Raw genomic sequence first — 24204 nt, forward strand, 5'->3', positions numbered from 1 at the left:
ATGCATCCTTCTGTCAACGTCATTGAAAAACTAATAAAAATAGTTTTAACATTTTAAAATTTAATGATAAAAATAAAATAAAAGATAAAAGGTATAGTATTAAGATTAATTTTTCAACATAAAAATATAATTTTTTTTTAAAATAAACAATATAAAAATTTTCGTTAAAATTTCCTTATAAATATGGATCTTCCTTGGTTGGACGCTTGTCCCCTCCTACTTTTATTATCCCCTTGGTTATACAAACTACCTATCATTTCGATCATCATCAATCACTGCAAGAACAGTGACAATTAGAGCAAGTCGAACCATGGTAGATTCAACATTCTCCTCCATCCATTTCTTTAGGCCATGGCTCATGGAGTCTTTGCAGTAACCATGTTGATTGTGAAAGAGGATTTTCCAACCTCCTAATTTCTCTACTTTTTTATCTCATCTTATTTGAACGATCACGGTTAAATCATGTCAATATCTGATATTGATTTTTTTTATAAAGATAATAGGACAAAAAACAATATACGAGAGGAATGGATGGAAGGAGATGAGAATAGAAGGATAGAGAATCCACCTCTGATGATTGTAGCCTCAAGTTTAGATCTACGGTAGTTACTATTCATAATGGACCCCATCCCATACCTTTCTCAGCCCTTTCTATTTATGCGATCACGGTTAAATCATATCAACATTTTATATTCCCATTGTTTTTTATCACATTATTTTTATAAAAAAAAATTAATATAAAATGTTAACGTGGCTTAACCGTGATAACATAAATAAGAAAGGATAAAAAGGGTATGGAATGGGAGAGAGCAGACAATATTTTAAAATAGATACTATGGTTAGAAGATGGATCGCAGATGAAAAAGGGGGATATGATGTATATGTGCGGACATAGAAGAGTGCGACGATGCATATAAGTGAAGTGGGTGTGTGAGTTATTGGAGAATTAGGACTTTTATTTTTTCACACCACCTCTAAAAGAAAAAAAAAATACAGATGTTCCCCACTAATGGAAACTATTAAATTAAAAAAAATATATTAGGGATGCATTTTTTTCACCTCTACACGATCTTAGTTTTAATTAATTTTTTGCAGATACAATTTTTATAGAGTGATTTAATATAAAAGATGTTGATTATAAAGATGATGTTTTATGTATAGACAATGAACAGTTTTAAATAAGAACTCTAACTCATTCTTTAAGTAATCAAGTATTATTCTTCCTATTTTATCTAAAAAATAAAAATAAAACACAAAAACGATAAAGATAACAAAGCATCTTGAGAAGGAACGCCTCCTCGTTCGATGCTCATTTGTAATTTTCTTTTGTTAATGTAATAATGGTAGAATTTTCTCTTTAAACGGGATGTAGGCTATATAAAGCCGAACCAACATATATCTTTGTTTCTCTCTTGGTTTTTTTTTTGGATAAATAATAAGATAATTTACACTAAATTCATTTAATTACAAAGAGCGAGAATGAACATAAAATCTCAAGTACAAAAACAAATGTTCTTAACCAACTGAATTATAAACCATTTGTAAACCTATTATTATTTTGAATTTCTAGTTTTTGTCATTTCTTTTTGCCTCGCTTGATATTGACCACATATGCGTCTCGTATTCTTTTTCAACTTACAAGAAGAGCAAGAACTATGATTTCACTTAATTTTCATGCAAACTTTTCAAGGTGCGGTTTATTATCATGTTATTCGTTCTCAAATTTAGTTCAATTACCAAGATTTAAGAGAGAGGACAGGCGGAGTAGAAGGGGAGGAGGAGCCACTATTGGTGGTGTAAGAAGAGGGGAGAGGAGAGGAGGTTAATGTGTGCGGCAGCTCTCTCACAAAGGGCGAGCCCTGTGAGTGAAGAGAGAGTCGAGAAAGTTCCCTACACTTTTTGGAATGCAACAATGTGTCGTACGGTTGTAAGTCCTTCCCCTGGGCATAGGACCCGGCCCGGCGGCCCCTCCTATTTGTGAGAGAGTTTCCGGTAGCCCTGAGAAGAGGGAGGGAGACTTGCGTGTCTTCGTTTTAGACCAAAAAATTGGAAGCTCAGTGTCTTGAGAGCATTGCCATTGTCAGATTCCTGCTATTTCTGGTGTTTCTTTGGGTTTTTATGCGAGTACAAGATACAACTATTCGATTTCTTAAACGTGAGACACGTCTTAGATTTTGAGTATGAAATTGATTTTTAGAACCGATTGTAGCGACAAAAAATAGATCTACTTTCGTTGGATATTTTGGCTTAAATTTTTTTGATTCCCAACACTCAATTAAATGATTCAAATTGTTATGGAAAAGTCTTGTTGGAAAGTGGTAAGTTGTCTTTTTTGTTGGATTAGAACTTTGTATTGAAACTGTAATAAAATCGTGATATAATATGGATCCGTTGTTGGTTTCCTATGATGATTCTAATAAGAGTCATTGAGATTAATCTATTATAAATAATGACCACTACTTTCACAATATGCTCTGTTATTGATCCAAATGCCTATTGTTAGGAAGAGTATTGATTTTTTGCAAGAGAAGAAAATGTGCACGGTTTAGAGGATGCAATGGCTTCTTCTGTTTCGATTTTTACAAGTATGTTTGTCTTTCGAATTGCAAAAACGCATTTCTAGTTTGTTGATCATGTCTGGTAGTTCCATGGCCTAATCTTTGATCTTGGTTGCGATTAGATTAATCTTACATGTGGTATCGGAGACATAAGATATGGCCATTGAATTCGAAGGTTATTGAAACAAATAGAGAGAAAAACATGTATGGGAAAAACTGCTGGGATTCGAACCTATTACCTGAAATCAATTTTAAGGTTTCATTAAAGTAAATTAAAATTATAAAGAGACAATTAAGTTTTCAAATTGTTGATGGATTTGTAACATGAAACTTATGAACCAAGATTTAAGAGAAAGGACAAGCGGATTACGAGGAGGGAAGGAGGAGTCACTATTGTTGGTGCAAGAAGACGGGAGGAGGTTCTTGTGCACGGCTACTATCACACAAAGGGCGAGCCTTGTGCGTGGAGAGAGACTTCCCTACACCTCCTGGAATGCCACCATGTTGTCCATGACCAATGACACAATGTAATGGGTTGTAAGCCCTTCTTTTGGGCATGGGACCAACATGCTAGCCCGACCTATTTGTGAGAGTTTCCGGCAGCCCGAATCTAGAATTTCCAAGAAGAGGGAGGGAAAATTGGAGGCTCTGTGTCTAGAGAGCATGTTTGGTGTCCGTAGACAGATTTCCACCATTGCGGTCCAATATTACACATTCAATAATCTCACCAATACTGTTCACACTTGAGAGTAGTTAAAATTGTTTTACCATGAGTAAAATCCACAAAGTCCTGTGATGATTCAATGATTCACCAGAATAACCACCACAAAACAGAAACGTTTTAGTATTTCAATATCTGCATTGACGAGAATCAATGACTAAAACGGGGAACAAGAACCGGACATTAGCATGCAAAAACCGCAGAGCAAAATTTATGTAACTTTGCTAAGTGTCAATCATCACTGAGATCACCCCACCTGACATTGTGCTTCGCAGCAAGATAATGCGGTCCTACAGGTCCTCTACTGCCGTAGGGGTAGAGCTCGGGAACAATCTTCTTCTGTTCAAGCTCCTTCAACAATGGTGTGAATAGTGACCAAGCAGCATCCAGCTCGTCACTTCTAATGAACAACCTTCGTTCCCCTTCAATTGCATCTAGGAGTAGCCTCTCATATGCATCTGGTATTTCTTTTGGATACCTTCACAAAGCAACCATACTCTTAATAATGCCTTCATTATGCAAGTGATTATTAAGCAGAAAAGTTAAAGAATTAGGGAAAATACTTTTACTAGTATGAGCATCCCCATTTGGTTAAGTGTTTACTAAATTTTAGTGGAGATTTAAGACCATTTCGTATTAGCCTACGAGTATTGTACCTTGATCGGTAAAGCAAATTCAGGTCACTTCGATCCAGTCTCATTCCAAGACCAGGGACTTTGTTGTTGATCTTCAGATATATGGCTTCATCAGGTTGTACACGAAGCACAAGCTCATTTGTAGCCTTATCTAAATCGGTTCCAAAGTTCCTCTTATACAAGTTTCCCGGAACATGTCTGAATTGCACTCTGATCTCTGCTCTGGTTAAGTAATCATAGCGAAAAAATCAGGTTGCCCAAATATTTGCATCTCACAATATGAGGGAATACGAAAATAAATGATCCTTAGGGAGATTAGACATTTCAACATACCGCTTAGTATGGAGAGCCTTTCCTGCTTTCATCAAGAAAGGAACTCCATCCCATCTGGCATTGTCAATAAAGAGAGCTGCTGCGGCAAATGTAGGGGTGAGGCTGTCTTTTGGCACAGTTGGGTCGTCTATATAAGCAGGATACAATTTGCTGCCCTTGCTGTGACCCTTGTATTGACCAATGACTACATCTTCAAGCAGCAGTGGCCTCATTGACCGTAGAACCTTTACCTGAGTTCAGATCATCTCCCCCAATCAAATATATCATGATCAACTCAAAGGTGAGAACATTAAGGTAGGATCTCCATAACATTCTGGGACAAAATTTCTTAAAAACCAGAATTTTGACATAAAAGAGATCAGAAACAGAGAAATTTACCTTTTCGTTCCTAATGTCTTCAGCATCTAGGCTGACTGGTGTTTCCATAGCAAACAGTGCTAATATTTGCAGAAGATGGTTTTGCATTATGTCCCGAATGATTCCATACTTGTCAAAATATCTGGAAACGAGGTAATCACAGTCGGGTGATTGAATAATTTAATGCCATACAACATTGTAGACGAAGAAACTCACCCTCCTCTTCCCTCTGTGCCAAAATCTTCAGAAAATATCAGTTGCACATTACGAATGTAGTTACGAGACCAGACAGGCTCAAAAACAAGATTTGAGAAGCGAAGCACCGATAGATTCTCGACAAGTTCCTTGCCCAAGTAATGGTCAATCCTGAAAAGTATTTAGAAGATCAAACTTCTTCATTAAAATCAAATAAATCTGAGTATTCATAAAGCATGAGAGAAAATTCACCTAAATATTTGGTCTTCAGCAAGGTATTGCTTTAAACATTTGGTTAGCTCCGCAGATGATTCAGAATCACGACCGAATGGCTTCTCAACAATTACCCTCGTCCACCCATTCGCGGAAGAAGCTTTAACGCTAGCACATCTGACCACATCCACAAATATGTTTGGAGGTATTGATAAGTAAAACAACCTATTTGACTTGCTTCCGGCCTGCAAAGGAGCACCATGCAAGATATCAAACTGTTTGTCATAAAACATTAGTTTTTGTCAATGTACATCAATATCTGTCAGTTAAATGGTTGTTCATGACATCTACCAGACCACCATTATATATATTTTCAGATTAGTATCTCATAAAAGTAAGAAGTTGAAGCTCAGGCTCTTTATCTAGGAGTTTCTTCCCAAAGGTCGGTTCTCGGATATAAACTTTTAAGCTAGTCTTGGTCGATTTGAATCTATTTAAAGACAATTACTCTGTACATTCAAATAGTAATAAGGTTTCCTGCAAGATTTAATTTTATGCAATGTTTCTTAAATGTCCAATTTACATCAACTTATCTAGTATTCGATGAGTTTTCTGCATGTACAAAACTAGCTCATATTAAACATACAAGAGAAAAAGATCTAGTACGCATTACCTCCTTCTCAATCATCTTGCTGTCCAATTCTGCGAAATCTTCCTCGGAATTATATTGACCAGCATGGTAGAAGCATCTTTTCAAGAACTGATCCATTTTGTCCTCACAATTTTCCCTGCGAGTCATTGATGCACGCCAATTTGTAGATAACAGAAAGAATTCATGTAACCGCATGTTTACCGTTGCTTAGGAAGACAACATACCTCTTATCTATCCTGCAAGTCAAGGTTCCGCTAATCATGTTCCTTAGCTCTTCATCAGTCATTTGAGTTCGAGCATAACCAAACACCATGAAATTCTACACAAAGATATAAGCATATGGAACGTAGTTAGCCATTTGTTTGGTACGATCACCATGTGAAAACTGATGACATGATGAAGACTGTAACCTCAGGTAGACAATCTTCATAATAAAGAGCGAAAAGCGCTGGAAATATCTTCTTCTTTGCAAGGTCTCCAGAAGCACCAACAACGGTTATGCTTAAATTAGATGCTACATTTTCTGAATCCGAGATGGGAAAGGCTTTGCCACGAGGCTCGGTATATTCTTGTCCCAGAGTATTTCCAGCTGAACAAATTCCAAATACCAATTTTACATTGAGCAGTAATAAACCCAACAAAGAAAATTAACCAAGTAAATGAAAGCACAACAGATCGTAGACAGCTAAATGGAGCACCAAGATGAAAATTATGTGGATTCGAAATCCGAAAAACACTATAACTTCCAAAGCAAGTTATTTTACAGTCACTAATTGTAGTTTTTATTGCTAAAATTGTATGTATAAGCATTCAATCCAGGTTAAGTAGAACTCTAGAAGTGTGATTTCCAGCTGTCAAAAGTGCTTTTCTGAAACTGGTCAGAAAAAGCATCATACATAATTGAAATTAGATCATGTCTGTCTGGTTTAATCACAATCCTAACCAATCAATCAATCAATCAAAATATAATCTTCTGAAAATTCACACTTTGGAAGCAAATCAAGCAAATAAACAAACTTTTTACTCAAACAATTAAACAAAAGGCCAAAAGGGGTAGCAAAAAATCAACAGAAAACCAAGAAACGAACCGTCATTGAAAGACACAGCATTGAGCGGATGCCCATTTGAGGATTTGAGCTGAAAGTGCTTTCTGGCAGGGATTCTGAGGGGAATCTGAGAAACCCATCTGGAGGAATGGGATTCTCTGAGCAAAGTGATGAACTTTATGAAGTGGGGTGTCTGGTTTTTGAATGAAGAGGGAGGGAATGAAGTTGAAGAAGATGAACAGGTACTCAGGCGAGTAGCCATGCAATAGGGGAGGAGATGAAGCTCAAAAAAATTGAGGAATAATTTGAGAGGAGTATTTATAGCTTAGCTTTTGAGATAATGTTTTGTTAAATGAGTGATATCTGTGCACACTTGGTTGGTTCAGTAGATCTCACATATCAGAACCATGCTTTGTTTATTTGGTTAGCAAAAGTATATAATATTATGTTGCACTTTTTGGTGAGATAACATATTGGGATTATTAATATTGACCACTCCCCAAAGAGTGAGCAAATTTTTATTTAAAAGTGTTATTTGTTAGTTTATTTGGAGATTGGCTAGGGATGCATGCATTTGATTAGGGTGGTCCTATCACACACCCATTTTTACTTCTTATACATTAATTTTTGGTTTTCGAATCAAATGAATTGAAAAAGATCAAAGTACAAAAATTAATAAAAGTATATGGAACGTAAAAAGAGATGTGTGAGTAGCACCACCCTTAATATGCACAAGATAACAGGCTATAGAAAGTGGAATGAGCAAAAGGAGTGACCCACTTTGTCTAAACTATATTTTGTAAATCATATAACGTGATTGTTGATGATTTGATTACTATTTAAGTATTAGTTAATGTACTTATTTGCTATTGATGGCACATCATATGATCTGCAAAGATGATCTATGAAGTGCAACTTAAAAAATAAATAATTAGGATCGTTAAAATTAAATATGAAGTGAGTTTTGTAACAATCTCCATTTTTTTGAAGAAAATAGAGATCTATCCCCTTAATAATGAAAATGAAACTTGTCCTAAAAATTTAGGGTCGTTGAAATTCAATGTGAAGTGACTTTCGTAACCAATCTCTATTTTTTGAAGAAAATAGAGATCTATTCCCTTAACAATGAAAATGAAACTTGTCCTAAAAATGGGCCAACTCTTAAATGCTTAGACATCAAGGATTGTTGACCCCATTTTGGAAGTGACATATTTGGCCCATCCCAGGCCTCAGCCCCACACAAAGCCCATCCCTAACCAGCCTATAAGTTTGAATTTGTTCTTACACAATTTGGATTAAGAAAATGTTAGTGAGATTAAATTTGTAAACACAATTTACAAATTAACTGATGTATCATCAATAGAAATGAATACGTTTATTAACGCTTAAATAATAAACTAATCATCAATTTCCATATCCTTTAGTTTCTCTATTTTTATCAACTAATTTAGTCTCCCTATCATTATCGTTACCAAAAAGATTGGATTAACACGTGGCAAATCCAAGTCACCGCAATGTGAACACTCACTTATGTTCCACAAACCTCCAGGCTCCAGACGTTTTCACACGGAAGATTCAACAAACCTCCTGGCTCCGGGTTTTGGAGGTCAACCTTAATATCCAAGTCAATCCTAAAATAATTAGACATCCAAAATGATTAAGGATTTAAAATTTCTTTGTAGCACAGTACTTGTTCATTTTTTTCATTATAAATGACTGTCTTGATGTTTTGGATTTGTCTAGTTTTTACAAGGATGATTTATAAATAATTTTTAAAATATAGACGGTTCAGATTGTCAAAATACATTACAAAGTGAACCCCCATAAAAACAAGTGTAAAATATTATGTAAAAAAAATGATGTCACGAATCCGCCTTTGTAATAATAACTTTGAATTGGTCGAGTAGTCCATTTATATTATTTTTCTTAGTGGAATTTCAACAACGATTTTAATATTCCATCAAACATTAAAGTTCTTCTTCCAAAATAGCATAAAATGTTTTGAATGCTTTGAATTAAGGAATGGTTTCATAATTTCTTACCATTGAGATAATTATTGACTTTCATTACATGCATGCCTAACCATATGCCGAAATTGAAGATATGCAATCTTGAACCAAACAAAAACTTCAATGTCCTGTCACTTAATATTACGGTTTAGTGATATTATTTTTTACTTGTAAGTGAGAGATTTTAGGTTCGGTTCTCGCCAAATGTGAATTTAAACTACATTATTACTAGATCATTGTAAGGCTAAGTCTACCCCTCTCCTTAATATAGATAATATCATTTATTAAAAAAAAAAAAAAAAAAAAACAAACAAACTTGAATGTCCCATCCTTAAAATTAACCCTTGAAATTACTAGTCATCTACTTACCCACAAAATGTTAAATTAAACCAACTGTTCAAATTCAACCATCTTTTAGTCAGAACTTATACTTTATGTAGGAAAAAACTTTTTAACGACCTTTTCAATTGTATGGCACCAATAGAGAAAGTTACCACCTCAACAGATGTATCCTATAAAGTGAAAATTTTAAGATGAAATTAAATTTTTTCGCCTTCACAAGAAAATTTTGGATGATATAGTTTTACTCTCATGATAATATTTCGTGCTAATAATACAAGAATATACATCACATGTTCTTATATTATTAGCACGAATCATCAACGTAATAGTGTATTTACATCGTAAAAATTTCTTTCCTTAATGAGAAAAGTCATAAGACAGCTAAAAGACCACCATAAAATTTCATTTTTTGTTTTTGGAAAGACCATTGACTTAGTCTTGGTCATCAAAATTAAATATTAAAGTGGTAGTTGATTGAGTTAGGGTCTATACATCTGTGAAGGGCACCACTGCAAATTTGCAAAATATCAAAATAAGTTCACGCACCAAAAGGTTATTATGTTCGGAAGGAGATTCTCTTCGGATCTTTTTCATCATGATCATCGGATTAAGTGATCTGGACTTTTGAAATTTCATTCAATGACTTACCTGTTTTGATTCCTTAAAAGATGTAATAATTTTTTACCATTAAATGATATTTCAAATATCCGAATCACTTAATCCAGTAGCCTTAGTAGAAGAGATTTGAAGAGATCTCTTTCCATTGTATTCACAACTCTATACTTATATAAAGCACCCAAAAGCTTCCTTCCTTGTCAAGTGCAAAACCAAAAGCTCTTTCTACTCACTAGGCCTCTGAGGCTCTGTTCAATCCTGCGATCAGATTTGATCACATTTGTGCACCATCTCATCGCGATTTCGGAAAACCCTTCGAGCAATTTCTCCGATATCCATGGATTCTATCAAGATTTCAAGCATCCAATCTGCAGGCCAATTCAAATTCAACCAATCCCACAAAGTGATCAAGTTTTTACTCTCTGTCTCAGTGCTTTCAATCTTGCTCTCTTACTCTTCTTTGATCTCTTTCTTTCTCCACTCCTTCAATTCCTTCACATTTTCTATAAATTTCGATAAGAACTACATGTTTTTACTTTGCAATGGACTCTTGGTGTTCATTGTGAAGAACTCCGGTCTCATTGGAACTTCTCCACCAGGAAGTTCCAATCTCACCTATGAAGAACACGATCTCAAGAGTGTCGAAAGCCGGCGAAAAGCAGTTGAATTGGCAGAAACCAAGGCAAAAAAATATCCAAAAGCGAAGGAAGAAGTTGTCAACGTCGAAATCGAGCAAGTGAAAGCAAGGGCAGATGAAATATTGGTGTCAGTAGAAGAAAAAAAAAGGGTTTTGATTGCTGCGGAGGAGGAAGATGAACGCTGCAGAAACAACTCTGTTGTGGTGGACGATCATGATTTGTATGAAGAGGAAGGGGTTGAAGTGCTGAGTGCAGAGGAGTTGAACAAGAAGTGTGATGATTTCATTAGGAGAATGAAAGAAGGAATTAAACTTGAAGTCCAACAGTCAATCATGTTTTGATATTTTCAGTGAGATCATAAGAACTAACAACCTAGTTTTATTATTTGTAAAAGACTACTTTTATTTTTACTTGATGAATTTTTGGGGTATTGTTTCTTCTGTATTATTTTCGCCGTGCACCGGTCTGAGTGGGATAAAATATTTGTACCATATTTACTGATCACATTAGATACAGAGATGTGACAGGCTTACATAAGTATGTTGGGTGAACTAGAAGATTGTGGTTTCATGGAAATAAAGTTATCCGTACATCATTTACTAATATAAAGATGTGACGTGCTTAATTAAGTGTGTCAATTTGATACATATTGGTTTGCCTAGCTGTTTATTTGGCTGTTTAATCGTTTTTAGGGAGATGTATTCAATTGAGATTTTGAGGGATTTTAATTCTTTTGATGAATTTAGGGGTATTCAATTAGGATTTTAAGTGATTCTTTGAAATTTAAGGTGTATTCAATTACAATTTTAAGATAGTTTATTAAAATCGTTAGAAATTCGAGTGTATTCAATTAGGATTTTGAAGAAGTTCATAACATTCTATGTGTATTCAATTAGAAATTGATTTTAAAGAATTTGAGAAAGTTGAAGAATTTGAGGGAATTTGAGAGATTTTGTAATGTATTTTAAGCATCCACAAATCTCACATCTTCTTATGAGATTCCGAAGAAATTGAATCAAAATTTTATATGGAATCTCTACAAATCAATTAAACTCTATAAAAATCTATTAAAGTCTTTCAAATTCTCAATTGAATACACCCCTTAATGTATATATTTGTCTGTCTCTCCATATATAAAATGATACTTCACATAACGAAGAATTTTACTTTAATATACATTGTTAACTTATTTCCGTAATACCTTTAAGTTGGGGGCAGAATAATTATCCAACAAACTTCACCCCTAATAATAAATGGGTGATCTGATTCCGCAAAATGTCCCACATCAAACAAATGGTTGGAGATTGGATAAAGACGGGGAAAGGTATTCACATCCCACGTATAAATCCAAGGACTTCAATTAGTTCCAAGGACAGGCCCAAATTTGCATTAGAAAAAAAACCAAATATAATAAAACATCCTTGATTTCAATTTTTTCCATTGAATTTAATTTAATTTAATTTTAATTTTATGGATATGTTTGATTCTTGCTCTTGCTTTATGTTTGTGCAATGTTTATCCCTCAGCTTCGGGAGAGATTTTTCAATGTGATCAGTACACGAAGTAGTACATCACGTGTTATTATACAAATGATTGGATATGTGTGCTAAAAAGTTAATAACTTAAAAAATAAAATTTTTTATAACTTCAATTAAAATACGTGATGTACCATTTGTGTTATCGTCACAATTAAAAATTTCTACAGCTTTGGAGAAGATACCAAGCAATTGCTCACTTGACTCTTGGTTTCCAGGTCTTTCAGAACAAGACAATTACTGTCGAACGAATAGTCCAATTCGTGCTAGACTTCAAATTTGTCTGATCATGCCTTGAATAAGACGCATTCTACCAGTCAAGAATGTGTGTATATGTAAGACATGGATGTATGTGCTATGCTTCGTCGAGCTACTAGAAACTCTCTTCGTCATTAATTTGTCGGGTTATCAATAGTTTGTTATTTTAATTAGACAATATGGTCCAAAATGACACATCTTAACTCGAATATTCAAATGAATACCGAAATCGATGCATGTTGGTCAACATCTGAAATGTGACAAAATCATAATATGCAAATAATTTAAGTCTAAATATATGTCTGTAAACAAAACACTATTTTATGAATTCATATTCTAAATTCAAGTCTAAATTAAATATATGTCCGACAACGCAAGTCTGACAATAAAACACTATGTCGTAACTCTATATTCCAAATTAAGATCTAAATATATGCTCGACAACATACATCCGATAATGCAACACTACTTTAATAATCCATATTCCAAATTTAAATGGAGAATTAATCATGTTTTGTGCCCTCCATCGAAACCTTGATGCTACAATCTTTATAGACTTTAGTTGCATGTGTACATGATGAGCTGTCCAGTTATGTCCATGGTTGGAACAAGGTGTGCATATTTTCTATACTTTTTGGTGTTGATTTAGCAGGCACAAAGTGACCATCCGACAAAGCTTAGAGATCTTGACATCTTAACGAGCTTAATTAAGTGCATAATGGGATGCACAACATTCTCATAAGGTGAGCATACAAGTCACAAGAAACAAGACACAAACTGCACTGCACCACCAACTAACTATGCATCACCATTTACTAACATGATATCTATTTCATCAAAATCGTCTTATTCTTGTCTGATTTTCTCTTCATGTGTTGTTATCGTTGGAGAAAATTGTAGTAATAGTCTATCAATTTTAACCTATTTATAGCAATGGTCCTTTAACTTAATTAACTCATCAAAATGTACAACTATGTTCTTTTCGTCAACTCCGTCAGAATTCCGTCAAAATGAGTCATATTGGAAGGACCATTGCTACAATTGGGTTAAAGTTGAGGGGCCATTTCTTCAATTGGGTTAAAGTTGAGGGACTATTGCTACAATTTTTCTCCTTTGGGTTTTCATATTTGCTCTTTGATTAGCCTCACGTGTGTGACTCGTGACTCATTTTGACATAAGTTTTAACAGAGTTGACGAAAAGGACCATAGCTATACATTTTGATGAGCTAAGAGACCAATAATCACGAATTTAAGTGAGATGCATTCCTCCAATTGGATCAAAACTTAAAGACTATTGTTATACTTTCCTCTTACCGTCACACGCAATATTAATAAGGTCTATTTCTCATTTCACCTAATATTACCTTCAACCCAATATATAATTTCATTACGACCCCCATTTCCCTTTTTGAATTGAGAAAAACAAAAATTATGGGAATCAGAAAAAGGATGAAAAAAAGGGCAGAGAGAGCATAATGAGAGTGAAATTGACTTGGCACTCGATTTGGTTTCCTTGGAGGCAAGCACTCACAAATATTGCAATTAAAAACAACGGTGGAGTGGGAGACATTAAACACGACAACCCCAATCAGACGTTTTCTTGTGTGGCTTCATATAAAATAATGCCATGGCCACATGATTAGTTAGTTTAGTACTATAACGTCTTCACTCAGATTCGAGGAGGTCTCGTGTTTGAATCATACGGATAAAAAAAATATAATATTATGAATTCGATATTAAAACATAATTCATTAGAACTTATCGGATGACTTAATATACATTGTAATAGTACTTCTATAAATATCCTATCGTTTATGAAAAAATTAAAACTACAAATTTGAAATTTTCATTGACTTGGTAGTCCAATCCAATGAACAGAGATCCTCTCCTGATCTTTGTGTCCAAAGCTGAAAGAACATGTTAACTGAGCTGTTGAAAAGAAAATGAAGTCTGAACTCTTAATTTATATGACATGAGTCAATAGAAATGACCAATTAAGACCGCAAAGAAAACATTGAATTGGTGAAAGCAGTGCTTGTCGTTTGGCAACGAAGGACATTGAATTTTATATAAGGACCTACAGATACTTTCAAAATTTTAGTGACCCCATTCTGCAATAATGTGCGATGGGAAAGTCTTTGTTCATATGCCGTGGTCATTGGTGTGTTTCAAACCAATGATGTAACCTGCTGAAGCTTTAATTGAAGAATATTTACAAAGAAGCAGCATTTTTTACCATCGTCGATTTTTTTTTTTTGTTTTTTTTTTTTTTGCATGACGTTTGTTTTTAATTCTCATTAACATTAATATCGTATGTTCTATAAATGACATATCAACATTATTACATTCATTCTTTATTAAAAAATTGACGTCCGTTTCATAGCGAGACTGTTACATTTCTCAGGCTCTTACCTCGCATTCGTGTGCTTAACCATTTTTAGATTTTAATTTATTCATATTTTATACATTATCGCACTTATAGCTTCGTCGCCTTTCAAATGTCGGCCATCACGACTCGATTCGGAATCCTAGTAGATATTCCAGATTGGAATGTGTCAGAGACACATTCCGACAATACATGATTAAATAGTAGACGGAAACTGCATTTATGTAGGATATCAAGACAACATCACGATATTGAGGAAATTAGAAACGTCGCGTCTGCAATCCGGCCATCAAGTCATTGTCAATGCAGAAAATTAAATTGAGGTCGGTGAACTCCATTTGTCCCAATATACACTGGAAGGTGACTTATCTTAGAATGCACCTTGCAATTTACATTATTTTCCGATAAGAAAGTGATTTCCTTCCGCACACCATTTTCTTTCCATGCAATCCTGTCTTTATTTATGGTCATTTGATTAATTGATTTAGAGGAGGATCAAGAGACATAAATAAATATGTATGTGTAAAGGTCAAAATGGTCTATGTGTTGTAGTCATATGGTCAATTTAGTTCCCGTGTTTTCAATTTGACCAATTTAATCATTGTGTTTATCTCTATTAGCCAATTAAGGACATTTCATTCAATATATGTTAAAAAATTCATAAGAAAAATTATAAGAGATACAATTACCCTTTCTCTTTACAAAAAATGCAAATTAATGAGAAATAACACAAATAAGAGAAAAAAAAACTTCAAATTTGAAAAATTATTAAGGTTATGACATAGAAAAGAGAGGAAAATAATGTTAGGAAGGAAGTCGGAGAGTTGGGAGGAGAATAAATTTTCTTTTATTTTAAAATTTTATTAAATAATGTAAATTAAATAAATAATTATATAACTAAGTTTATAATAATTTATGAATTTTTTTACAAATATTAGATGGAAATTTCCTTAATTGGCTCACGAAGATAAACACAATAACTGAATTGACCAAATTGAAAATACATAGACTAAATTGACCCAATGACTAAAATACAGGGACCATTATAACATTTAAGCCTTATATTTTTGGAAACAAGGCGACTTTATTACTAAACAAATTTACAAGGAAAAGACCGGATTACAATAAGCACACAACACGGATATAGCTCCCAAAGTGCAGCGAAACGAGCCCAAAAGCAAGTTATAGCCCAAAACAAAAGAAAAACCGAAAAAACCCTAACAACTTGTGACCATCGCTGCTGTTGGAAGGACATCTACCGAACAGCCGGAACTAAATAACACTGAAAATTTGACACCCATCCAGACAATTTGAGCTGACCGGGGTTGATAAAAATTCTGTATTCATGTTTCTAAAATTTGTATACAAATGTTCGAGAGCGAGCTTATTGATTTTAGTCAGTACAATTTGATGCCTTCCACACCACCACATTTCATACAGAGAGTTGAATCTTATGAACAAAGACGACTAAGATTCACTGATGTTAGTAGCTGCAGCAATCGCAGCATATTCGTCAATCACCGGCATCTTCCTAACATGCTCGAGAAGACTCGTAAGCTCGCTATGAACATAATTAAATCTGTCCTTGGAGATCAGTGACTCTGTCAATAGGGTATCAGTAAGCCCGTGAAAGGCCCGAGCACACTCATCGCTGCTGATTTGAGCATTTTGATCATCCAAAGAAACCAGGGAACTTTCTAGCCGCCAACGGAGCAGAAAATATTTTTCAGGGAGTTGAAAGTAATTCTTCATTACTAGTACGCGAAGGGAATGCCTGCATAAAATCCCAGAATGCTCAAATTCCTTACAGGAACAGTGAATCTGCTCATCATCCATCCAAATGACAAGGCACTCTCCGTCCAATTTCTTGTAGTGTCTCAGAAGATAGGATCCATTCCCCAAGTCTGTTGCGGCATATTGCTCAGACAGAACAATTTCGCGTTGTAAGACATTGAAAGCATAAGGTGTAAGAATATTCCGTGCGTGTTCTTCCAGAGGCATGCCGGTCTTGACATGCATGTATTGCATCCCTTCTCTGGTCTGGTTCTCAAAGTTGGCAGCAATACTAACCTTCAAGATCCCAAAACAGAACTTAATGGTGCAGTTATCGAAATCTGAACGTACATGCACCAAAAGATCAAATAAACCTTACCTGCTCAAAGAATACTTGCAGACATGTCTGTCCATTCAAAATTCGTTTCAAGAATGACTCCAAAGACGATGAAAACTCCGCTGTCAGTGTACGAGCAAGAAAGTAACTTCTAATGTAAGAAAATGCCCAGGATGCTCGGTAAGAATACAACAAATCTACATGTTTATCGGATACAAGGCCAAACCGAGCAACCAAAATGTTCCATTGATGCTCGAAATCTTCAACATTCTCCAGATGAGAGAGCATATCAAACTCGGCTTTAAAGTTTTCATACTGTGATCCAATGGGCAAAGAGAACCAACTGGATATTTTGGATAAAATATGCCATATACATATTACATGTTTTGAATTTGGCAATTCGCTTGCTATAGCATCTCTGAGGCCTGAGTCTATATCGGTAAGAATAGTCTGTGGATGTCTTCCTCTCATAAATCGCATAAAAGCCTGTTCAAAAGAAGAAAATCATGAGGAAATACAAGAAGACTGATGGGGATTGACCAAAGAATTTACATCCACGAACCTGTAAAGCCCAAGCAAATGCATGAGAACTTTCATCTTGTAGTAGCACACATCCTAAGAAAATTGCCTTGCCATGATTATCGATACCAAACCATACTCCAAGGAGCAATCCATAAGTGACTGAACGATACGCAGTGTCCAAAGCAACTACATCACCAAAAACATTGTATGCGCGAATGGAATCGCCAAATGACCATGTGATATTTTCAACCTTTTCATTTTCATCTACAGAATAATCATAGACAAAATCTGGATCCCTCTCAGTCATAGCCTTGCAGGCCTCAAGAAGTTCCAGCATATCATTCTCTCTTTTCTCATTGAGCAGAGCATCATTTTCTTGAACAGTCTTCTTACAAGTCCTAACAAAATTTCTAACATCTTTCTCTATGAAGGGCAACTGTCCAGGTTGAACCCCCTTTTCTAGCTCCAACACTTTTACTATCCGGTTTACAGGAAACCCAGCTTTGGAGAGTAAAAGAATTCTTTCTTGATCAGCCTCTTGTATTTTACGATATGCAGGAAGTAAGCGCACTTGGTCATCTTCCAATAACTCATGATTATGAACGTTACTAAACTGTGAAACATACCATTGCGAAGCACCATCAACAATTTCCTTTGTCAAATACAACTTTGCATCGCATCCACATCGTACTGATTTTCGCTCCCTAGGATGTTCCACATTGGCCTTTTTTCTTGGTTGATTAAATCCAGATCGGTAACAAACAAAATCTCGTCTATATACTCCTAAGTTTTGGCTTTCTGTCGAGCGCGCTTTCCTAATTGAAAACCCATTCTTTCTGGCAAAGTTGCTGTAGTATTCAAAAGCATCATCGTCAGTTTTGAAAATTTGACCAACATATGGAGTGAAGACAGCTTCTGATGATGACGAAGACTGAGCTATCTCACTCTTCACATGCTGAGAGCTTACTGATGTCAAATCATCTCCTTCATACTTAATGTAACACTTCCAATCTCCACATGGGCACTGTTGCCGCCGAAGCCAGATGTTCGAGGGCTTCATTGCCATCGTTAAAGAAACACAATAAGTTTTCCAGTAACCTTCAGCCAAACAATCTGCAAACCGAGGAAAAAAGTGAATACTTGGAACAAAAAGTTGGCATTTCATTCAGACTGTATAAACAAGGAAAAATCCATTTATAAATAATTCATCATGCGATTTTAGTCCCAAAAACGCAGCGGAGAAAGGCGGAGAAAGGGGAAGTCTTTCCTTAAATTCCATATCCTTCCTAAAGAGTTAACACTACAGAGTTTAGCTGAAGATAGTGAATTCTAAATCAATGAACAAAAATGAAAAATTGGCATAAACTAACAACGAATCGAAATTCCACAAAAGACACATGTCATTTTCCAAAAATTAGGTAAATTAAATGAAAAAGATTAAAAGAAACCCAGCAACAAGCATGAATTCAAATTGTTCGATACCCCAAAAAAATTGATCTTTAAGACAGTGAAACAGATAAAAATAACAAACTTACAAATTTAATTAAAAAAAGGAGCTTACCAGTAACAAAAATTGCCTTCAAAATTTCGAACGGCTCAAATTATTCAGGCCAAGACAATGTGGAGTCGCAGAGCCGCTGCAAATGTTTAGGTCCAGAAATTCAAAAAATTACACAATTATATTAAAAAAAAATTAAAAAAAAAAAAAACCAGAAGATAGAGTGGCAGTGAAGAGGTAAAGGTTCGAACTTTGAGCAGGAAGTGATGAATTGAGAGAGAAATTAACATACCCGATACGGAAATGCGAGCGAAAGTACAACCCCTTTTTGTGTTTTTGTTCGCGCTTTGGGTTCTTCATCGTCTCTCTCTCCGCAGAGGAATTTCAGTTGTTTTTGGTGAATTTGAGATAATATTATAAAACAAGTCAATGGGCCCAATTGAAATATGTTAGTTGTGGGCCCACAGAAAACGTTAGCAAAAGTTGATTTGTGTTTATCTTGAGATTACAGGTGTAGACCAAAAAGTATGGAAGGCCTAAACTTAAAATAGAATATTAGTGTAGAATATCGATTGCAATGGCAAAAAGGAATAAAGTGTAAAATTTAGAACAATGTTTAGAATTAGTCCATGAACTAAAATCATTGTTCTAAAAATTCTCACCTAGCATCGCTTAGGTGGACGAAAAATAATAGAGTAAAGTTTAAAATTTAGAACCGTGTTTAGAATTAGTCCATGAACTAAAATCACTATTCTAAAAATCTCCGCCTAGACGATAGGCGGCTGGCCACAGTCCCAGTTAATGCCTAGACGTTTGAAAATTAAGAAAATATGCCTAGACCTGTTGAGGCACCCACCTCACCTGCTCATACTCGCCGAGGTACCTGCCTAGGTCGTGACTCATTTAGACAAAATAGATAACTTTAGTTTTGCATTTTATTTTTTTAATAAATTGTAAGAGACTTGTTGAATACTGAAATGAACACACATTATATGTTTTTTCCTTATGTTTTCATTATGTTCCAATATATCATAATATATATGTCATTCTATTTTGTAGTTTATGATGAAATTATATTTTGAAGTATAAATAGATATTTCTTTACAAAAAAATATAATAGATTTACTGAAATCCGTTTAGTCTATCTAGACGCTAGATACCAGCCTGCCGCCTGACTAGCGTCTAACATTTTTTAAAACCTTGACTAAAATTTTGTTAATTTACGTCTCTAAATTTAACAAAACATTTATCATTGGCTTTTGATTGATGCATCAAATGCATCAAACTTTCCACCCTAAAAGGCCACGTGCCACACGGTATATTGGGCCAAACACCTCATATGTCATGCGACAACAGGAATTTGAAAACATATTTTAATCCACGATTTCAATTGATAACATTCTCAATCACTTAAGTTACAAATTTTTTTACTCAAACGCCACAAGCTTTAATAAAGAGTTACGATTTTCACTCTCATTTTCTTCAATTTAACTTCTCTCTACTTTTTACTTCCATTCTCATTTGCTTAAATTAAAATTACCAGATGACATAAAGAGCTTGAATTTCCCTGCATTAAGTACATAATTATCGAAAGCTATGCTGGGTATTAGCAGCTTCACATAATTCCTTGCACAAAATTCCTTAAATTAGACAAAATTTGATTGATACAAAAGGGTTAACCCAATCAATAAGGAACTTGTTTAGAAGTGTTTTTAAAATAGCTGAAAACACTTTTGGTAAAAATGTTTTTGCAGACAATCTTTAGTAAAAATGCAAGTGAATTATGGAAACGACGTTAAGTGCTTTTTGCAGGAAGGACATAAGTGCTTTTGGACCCCACAACATTTTCTCTAAAAACACTTTCAGTTATTTTAAAAATACTTCTAAACAAATCCTAAATTACTGTACAAAAATGCCAAAACTGAAGCTTCTTAGTTGATCAAGGGCAGTACTCCCCACTCATGATCCGCTTCAGAATCTTACATTGTCAACTATGCTCAGTCTCAATCAGTACCGAGTACTCACTAGTCGATTACCAGTAATCCCCGCACGAGCACTTGCCATCTGCAAAATGATGAAATCTGTTTGAGTCTCGCAATACTATTTGCCTACCAACAATCTTCGATATATATTTGAAGGCGGTGTGGCAGTCACCACAAACACGGAGGTTCTTCATAATCCTTATAGGCAACTGTGACGGGCGAGTAAGAACATATGCAACCGCAAGCTTCTCGCTGTGATAGCTCAGGAGTTCTTCCTTGTTCTCCTGTTCAAGATCATAAAGCGCAAATTTCGTTTCAGGCACATACCCTGCATCCCTCATTTTTCCATTGAGTTCCTTCAGTTTATCGTATATTAAATCTTTCTCCGGGTGTGATTTGTCTCCTGCTACAAACACATGAACACCATCCTTCATGGTGACCCAACTACAACCTGCTTCCTTCTTTGCTGATGCCTTCCTCATTGCCATCCGCGCCTTGGCCACATCATCCCACTTCCCTCCAGAAGCATACATGTTAGCAAGAAGCACGTAGTTTGTAGCGTTTTGGGGTTCCAACTCTAATAGCATTTCAGCAGCCCTTCTACCTAGTTCGGTGTTGCAACCACTAGCTCGGCCACAAGCCCCTAAAACTGTCCTCCAAATAAGAACATTAGGCTTCATTGGCATTTTGTTGATGAAGTCCTCTATCATATTAAGTTTTCCTGCCCTGCCAAGAAGATCAACCATACATGAAAAGTGCTCCATCCTAGGAGCCAGTCCATGTACTTTGGTCATGGATTCGAAATGGTGAAACCCTTCATCCACCATTCCTGCATGGCTACAAGCTGATAAGACCCCGACAAAAGTAACATGATCTGGCATCTGACCTTGTTGCTTCATTTGCACGAAAAGTCTCAGAGCTTCTTGTCCCTGTCCATTACGAGCATAACCTGATATCAGTGAATTCCAAGAATATGCATTCTTCACTGGCATTGATTCAAGGAACCTTGAAGCATAATCAATCCTTCCACATTTTGAGTACATGTCAACAAGTGCACTTCCCACTACAACATCAGATTCCAAACAAGCTCTTATCCCGCACGCATGAACTTCCATACCACGTTCTAATGTTGCAATGGAGGCACAAGCACTGAGAACGGTAGCAAAGGTAAACGAGTCTAATCTCTGACCCCTTTGCATCATAAACCAGACCAAATCCATGGCTTTGGGCAAGAGCTCATTGTGTATGTATCCAGAAATCATGGCATTCCAACTTATTTCATCCCTTCTCTCAGACATTCTAGAAAATATCCTCTCACAGTCATCTATCCCTCCACACTTTCCATAGAAAGTAATTAGTGCATTCTCAATAGCACAGTCCTCGATAGCATTGTATTTTAAGACTACAGCATGAATCTGCTGGCCCAACTCTGGAAGTAAGAGAGATGAAACTGCTGAAAGAATGCTCAAAAGTGTTACTCTATTAAGCTCCCACCCAGATTGCATCATGTCCAAGAAATAGTGAACAGCTTCTGATGCCTCTGAACCAGCTAAAGCCCCAATTATGGAATTCCATGACACTTGGTCATACTCCTGCATCAAGAAGAAAACATTTCGGCATTCACTAAGATACCCAGTGTCGGAATATAATGCAAGAAGAGCATTTGACACTGAAACATCGAAATCAAGTCCCAATTTAAGTGCTTCACAATGTATCTGTTGTCCCAACATGATCCACCCCAAGCTTGCACATGAACTCAAAGCACTAATTAATGTAAAATTTGAAGGCATCAACTCTGATCTCCTCATGTCACGGAAGTTCATGACTGCATCTTCAAAACGCTTATTCTGGTCAAGACCAGAGATTAGAGAATTCCATGAGATTAAGTCTTTGTCAACCATGTGCCTGAAAACTGAGCAAGCATCATTAATAGCGCCACATTTAGCATACATATTAACCAGTCCATTACCTATTGCAACTTTTCTGTAAATTAAACCAGCCCCGATTATGTATGCATGAACCTCTCTTCCCCTTCTTTTCCCTTCCTCCAAAACCAAAAATTCAGGAAAAGAACTTAAAAGAACCACAAGCGAATCAAGGTTTGTTCCAACCAAGTCCTTCATCTCCATGAAAACTTCAGTGGCTTCTTCTCCTCGCTTCTGCCTCACCAATGCAACCATCAACCCGTTCATTGACACTGCATTCCTCTGACTCATCTGCTCAAAAATATTCCTAGCATAATCAATTAACCCAAACCTTGCAAATCCACTAACCAAAGCACTTCCCACGTACAAGTCCTGTAAAATTCCAGATTTCTTAATGCTAGTCAGCATTTGCTGAAGTAAACTCAAACCCGAACCAGCCAAAGAACAAGCTGCAGTTATTAAGCTACCAAATGTGTACTCATTAGGTTTCAAACTGAAACCTGCACAGTCCTTTTGCATGCTCGAGAAAAGCTTGTATGCAGAGACTGCATCACCTCTTTGGCAATAAACTGAAATAATTGAGTTCCAAGATATTGAATTTCTAATCTTTATCTCGCAAAAAACCCGGTAAGCATCATCAACAGGCCCCGAACATTTCCCATACATTGACATCAGCACATTAGCCATTACCATATCAGAAGCATGATCCGTTTTAGATATCAACCCATGTGTTTGCATCCCAAACTTAAGCTTGCTAGGACCAGACTCCTGGCAAGCTCGAAGAACGCTACCAAAAGCGTAAGGACTAGGCGAAAAACCGCCAGAAACCATCCGTTTAAAATGGGCACACGCCTCATTTGGCATGCCATTCTGGGTATACCCCGAAATCAAGCAAGCCCAAGTAACCGAGTTCTTGTCAGGCATTTCCTCGAACAGCATGCCTGCTTCCACCAAAGCACCGCTTCTGACGTAAACATTGATAAGAGTATTGCACAAAAACAAATCATTAGCAAACCCAAGTTTGCAAATCTGCAAATGAAAGTTCTGCGCGTCGTTTGAGGTACGCGAGTCCCTGAATCGAGTAGCAAGATACCCATATGCACCATTGCTGGCATGATCCAAATCTTGTGTTTTAATCTGCGGCTCGGATGATGTGTACTGATCAGCCAAGCTCTTGAATGGGATCAAATGGCGAGTTGGGTTTTGAGATTGGAAGAATAGGGAGGCACGCGGTGGGCTTGAGACGGCAGGGGAGGCGGCAGCTGATGTTGTGAGAGCAGGGTTTGAACGGTGGGGAAGTTTTCTGTGAGAGCGAGAGGGAGTGAAGGAGAGAAAGCAGCGAAACATAATAGTCTGGTGAGGACGCAGGTTGTGCTTTCTTTCATGGATTTTCGCGCGATTTGGTGGAAAAGGTTGAGACTTTCAAACAGAGTCGCCGTTTCTTAACTTCGTTTCAGGCTCCATGACCATGACTGCGCGCGCTCTGTCCACTACCGGTGGGTCTAACGATTTAAACGGTCACCCAAAATAAAAGAGCAAAAACAAGAAATTTTGAAATTTTATGTTGAATTGTGTGAAATATAAAATTTCATGTTACAAATGTTGATATTGATGAGATTTGATTGAAAACAAAAACTTATTAAGTAGTTTAAATTGGTGCTACGTTAGATTATG

General features: G+C 36.0%; 4 protein-coding genes across 4 annotated transcripts; 1 reads left to right on the forward strand and 3 right to left on the reverse strand.

The window, feature by feature from the left end:
* Window positions 1–3252: 3252 nt before the first annotated feature.
* LOC137739339 (glucose-6-phosphate 1-dehydrogenase, chloroplastic) lies at window positions 3253–7213 on the reverse strand. Its single transcript, XM_068478899.2, has 10 exons — window positions 6753–7213; window positions 6075–6253; window positions 5889–5983; window positions 5686–5800; window positions 5052–5257; window positions 4821–4970; window positions 4626–4746; window positions 4248–4477; window positions 3936–4136; window positions 3253–3757 (listed from the first exon to the last, which is right to left on the reverse strand). Exons 1-10 carry the CDS (start codon window positions 6970–6972, stop codon window positions 3511–3513), a joined length of 1764 nt encoding a protein of 587 aa, XP_068335000.2. The 5' UTR covers window positions 6973–7213; the 3' UTR covers window positions 3253–3510.
* A 2663-nt stretch (window positions 7214–9876) lies between these two features.
* On the forward strand, window positions 9877–10893 carry LOC137740461 (uncharacterized). The gene has a single exon (XM_068480322.2). It carries the CDS (start codon window positions 10014–10016, stop codon window positions 10653–10655), a length of 642 nt encoding a protein of 213 aa, XP_068336423.2. The 5' UTR covers window positions 9877–10013; the 3' UTR covers window positions 10656–10893.
* Window positions 10894–15818: 4925 nt separating this feature from the next.
* On the reverse strand, window positions 15819–19052 carry FRS10 (FAR1-related sequence 10). The gene is made up of 5 exons (XM_068479947.2): window positions 18916–19052; window positions 18687–18762; window positions 17166–18238; window positions 16646–17089; window positions 15819–16563 (listed from the first exon to the last, which is right to left on the reverse strand). Exons 3-5 carry the CDS (start codon window positions 18189–18191, stop codon window positions 15961–15963), a joined length of 2073 nt encoding a protein of 690 aa, XP_068336048.2. The 5' UTR covers window positions 18192–18238; window positions 18687–18762; window positions 18916–19052; the 3' UTR covers window positions 15819–15960.
* Window positions 19053–20383: 1331 nt separating this feature from the next.
* On the reverse strand, window positions 20384–24062 carry MEF7 (Tetratricopeptide repeat (TPR)-like superfamily protein). The gene has a single exon (XM_068480689.2). The coding sequence runs from the start codon at window positions 23875–23877 to the stop codon at window positions 20656–20658; it is 3222 nt and encodes a 1073-aa protein (XP_068336790.2). The 5' UTR covers window positions 23878–24062; the 3' UTR covers window positions 20384–20655.
* Between the last annotated feature and the right edge of the window lie 142 nt (window positions 24063–24204).

This window comes from Pyrus communis, chromosome 9 (genome assembly GCF_041283825.1).
Source record: "Pyrus communis isolate YQ-2024b chromosome 9, ASM4128382v1, whole genome shotgun sequence".
In the NCBI taxonomy this organism is placed as follows: Eukaryota; Viridiplantae; Streptophyta; class Magnoliopsida; order Rosales; family Rosaceae; genus Pyrus; species Pyrus communis.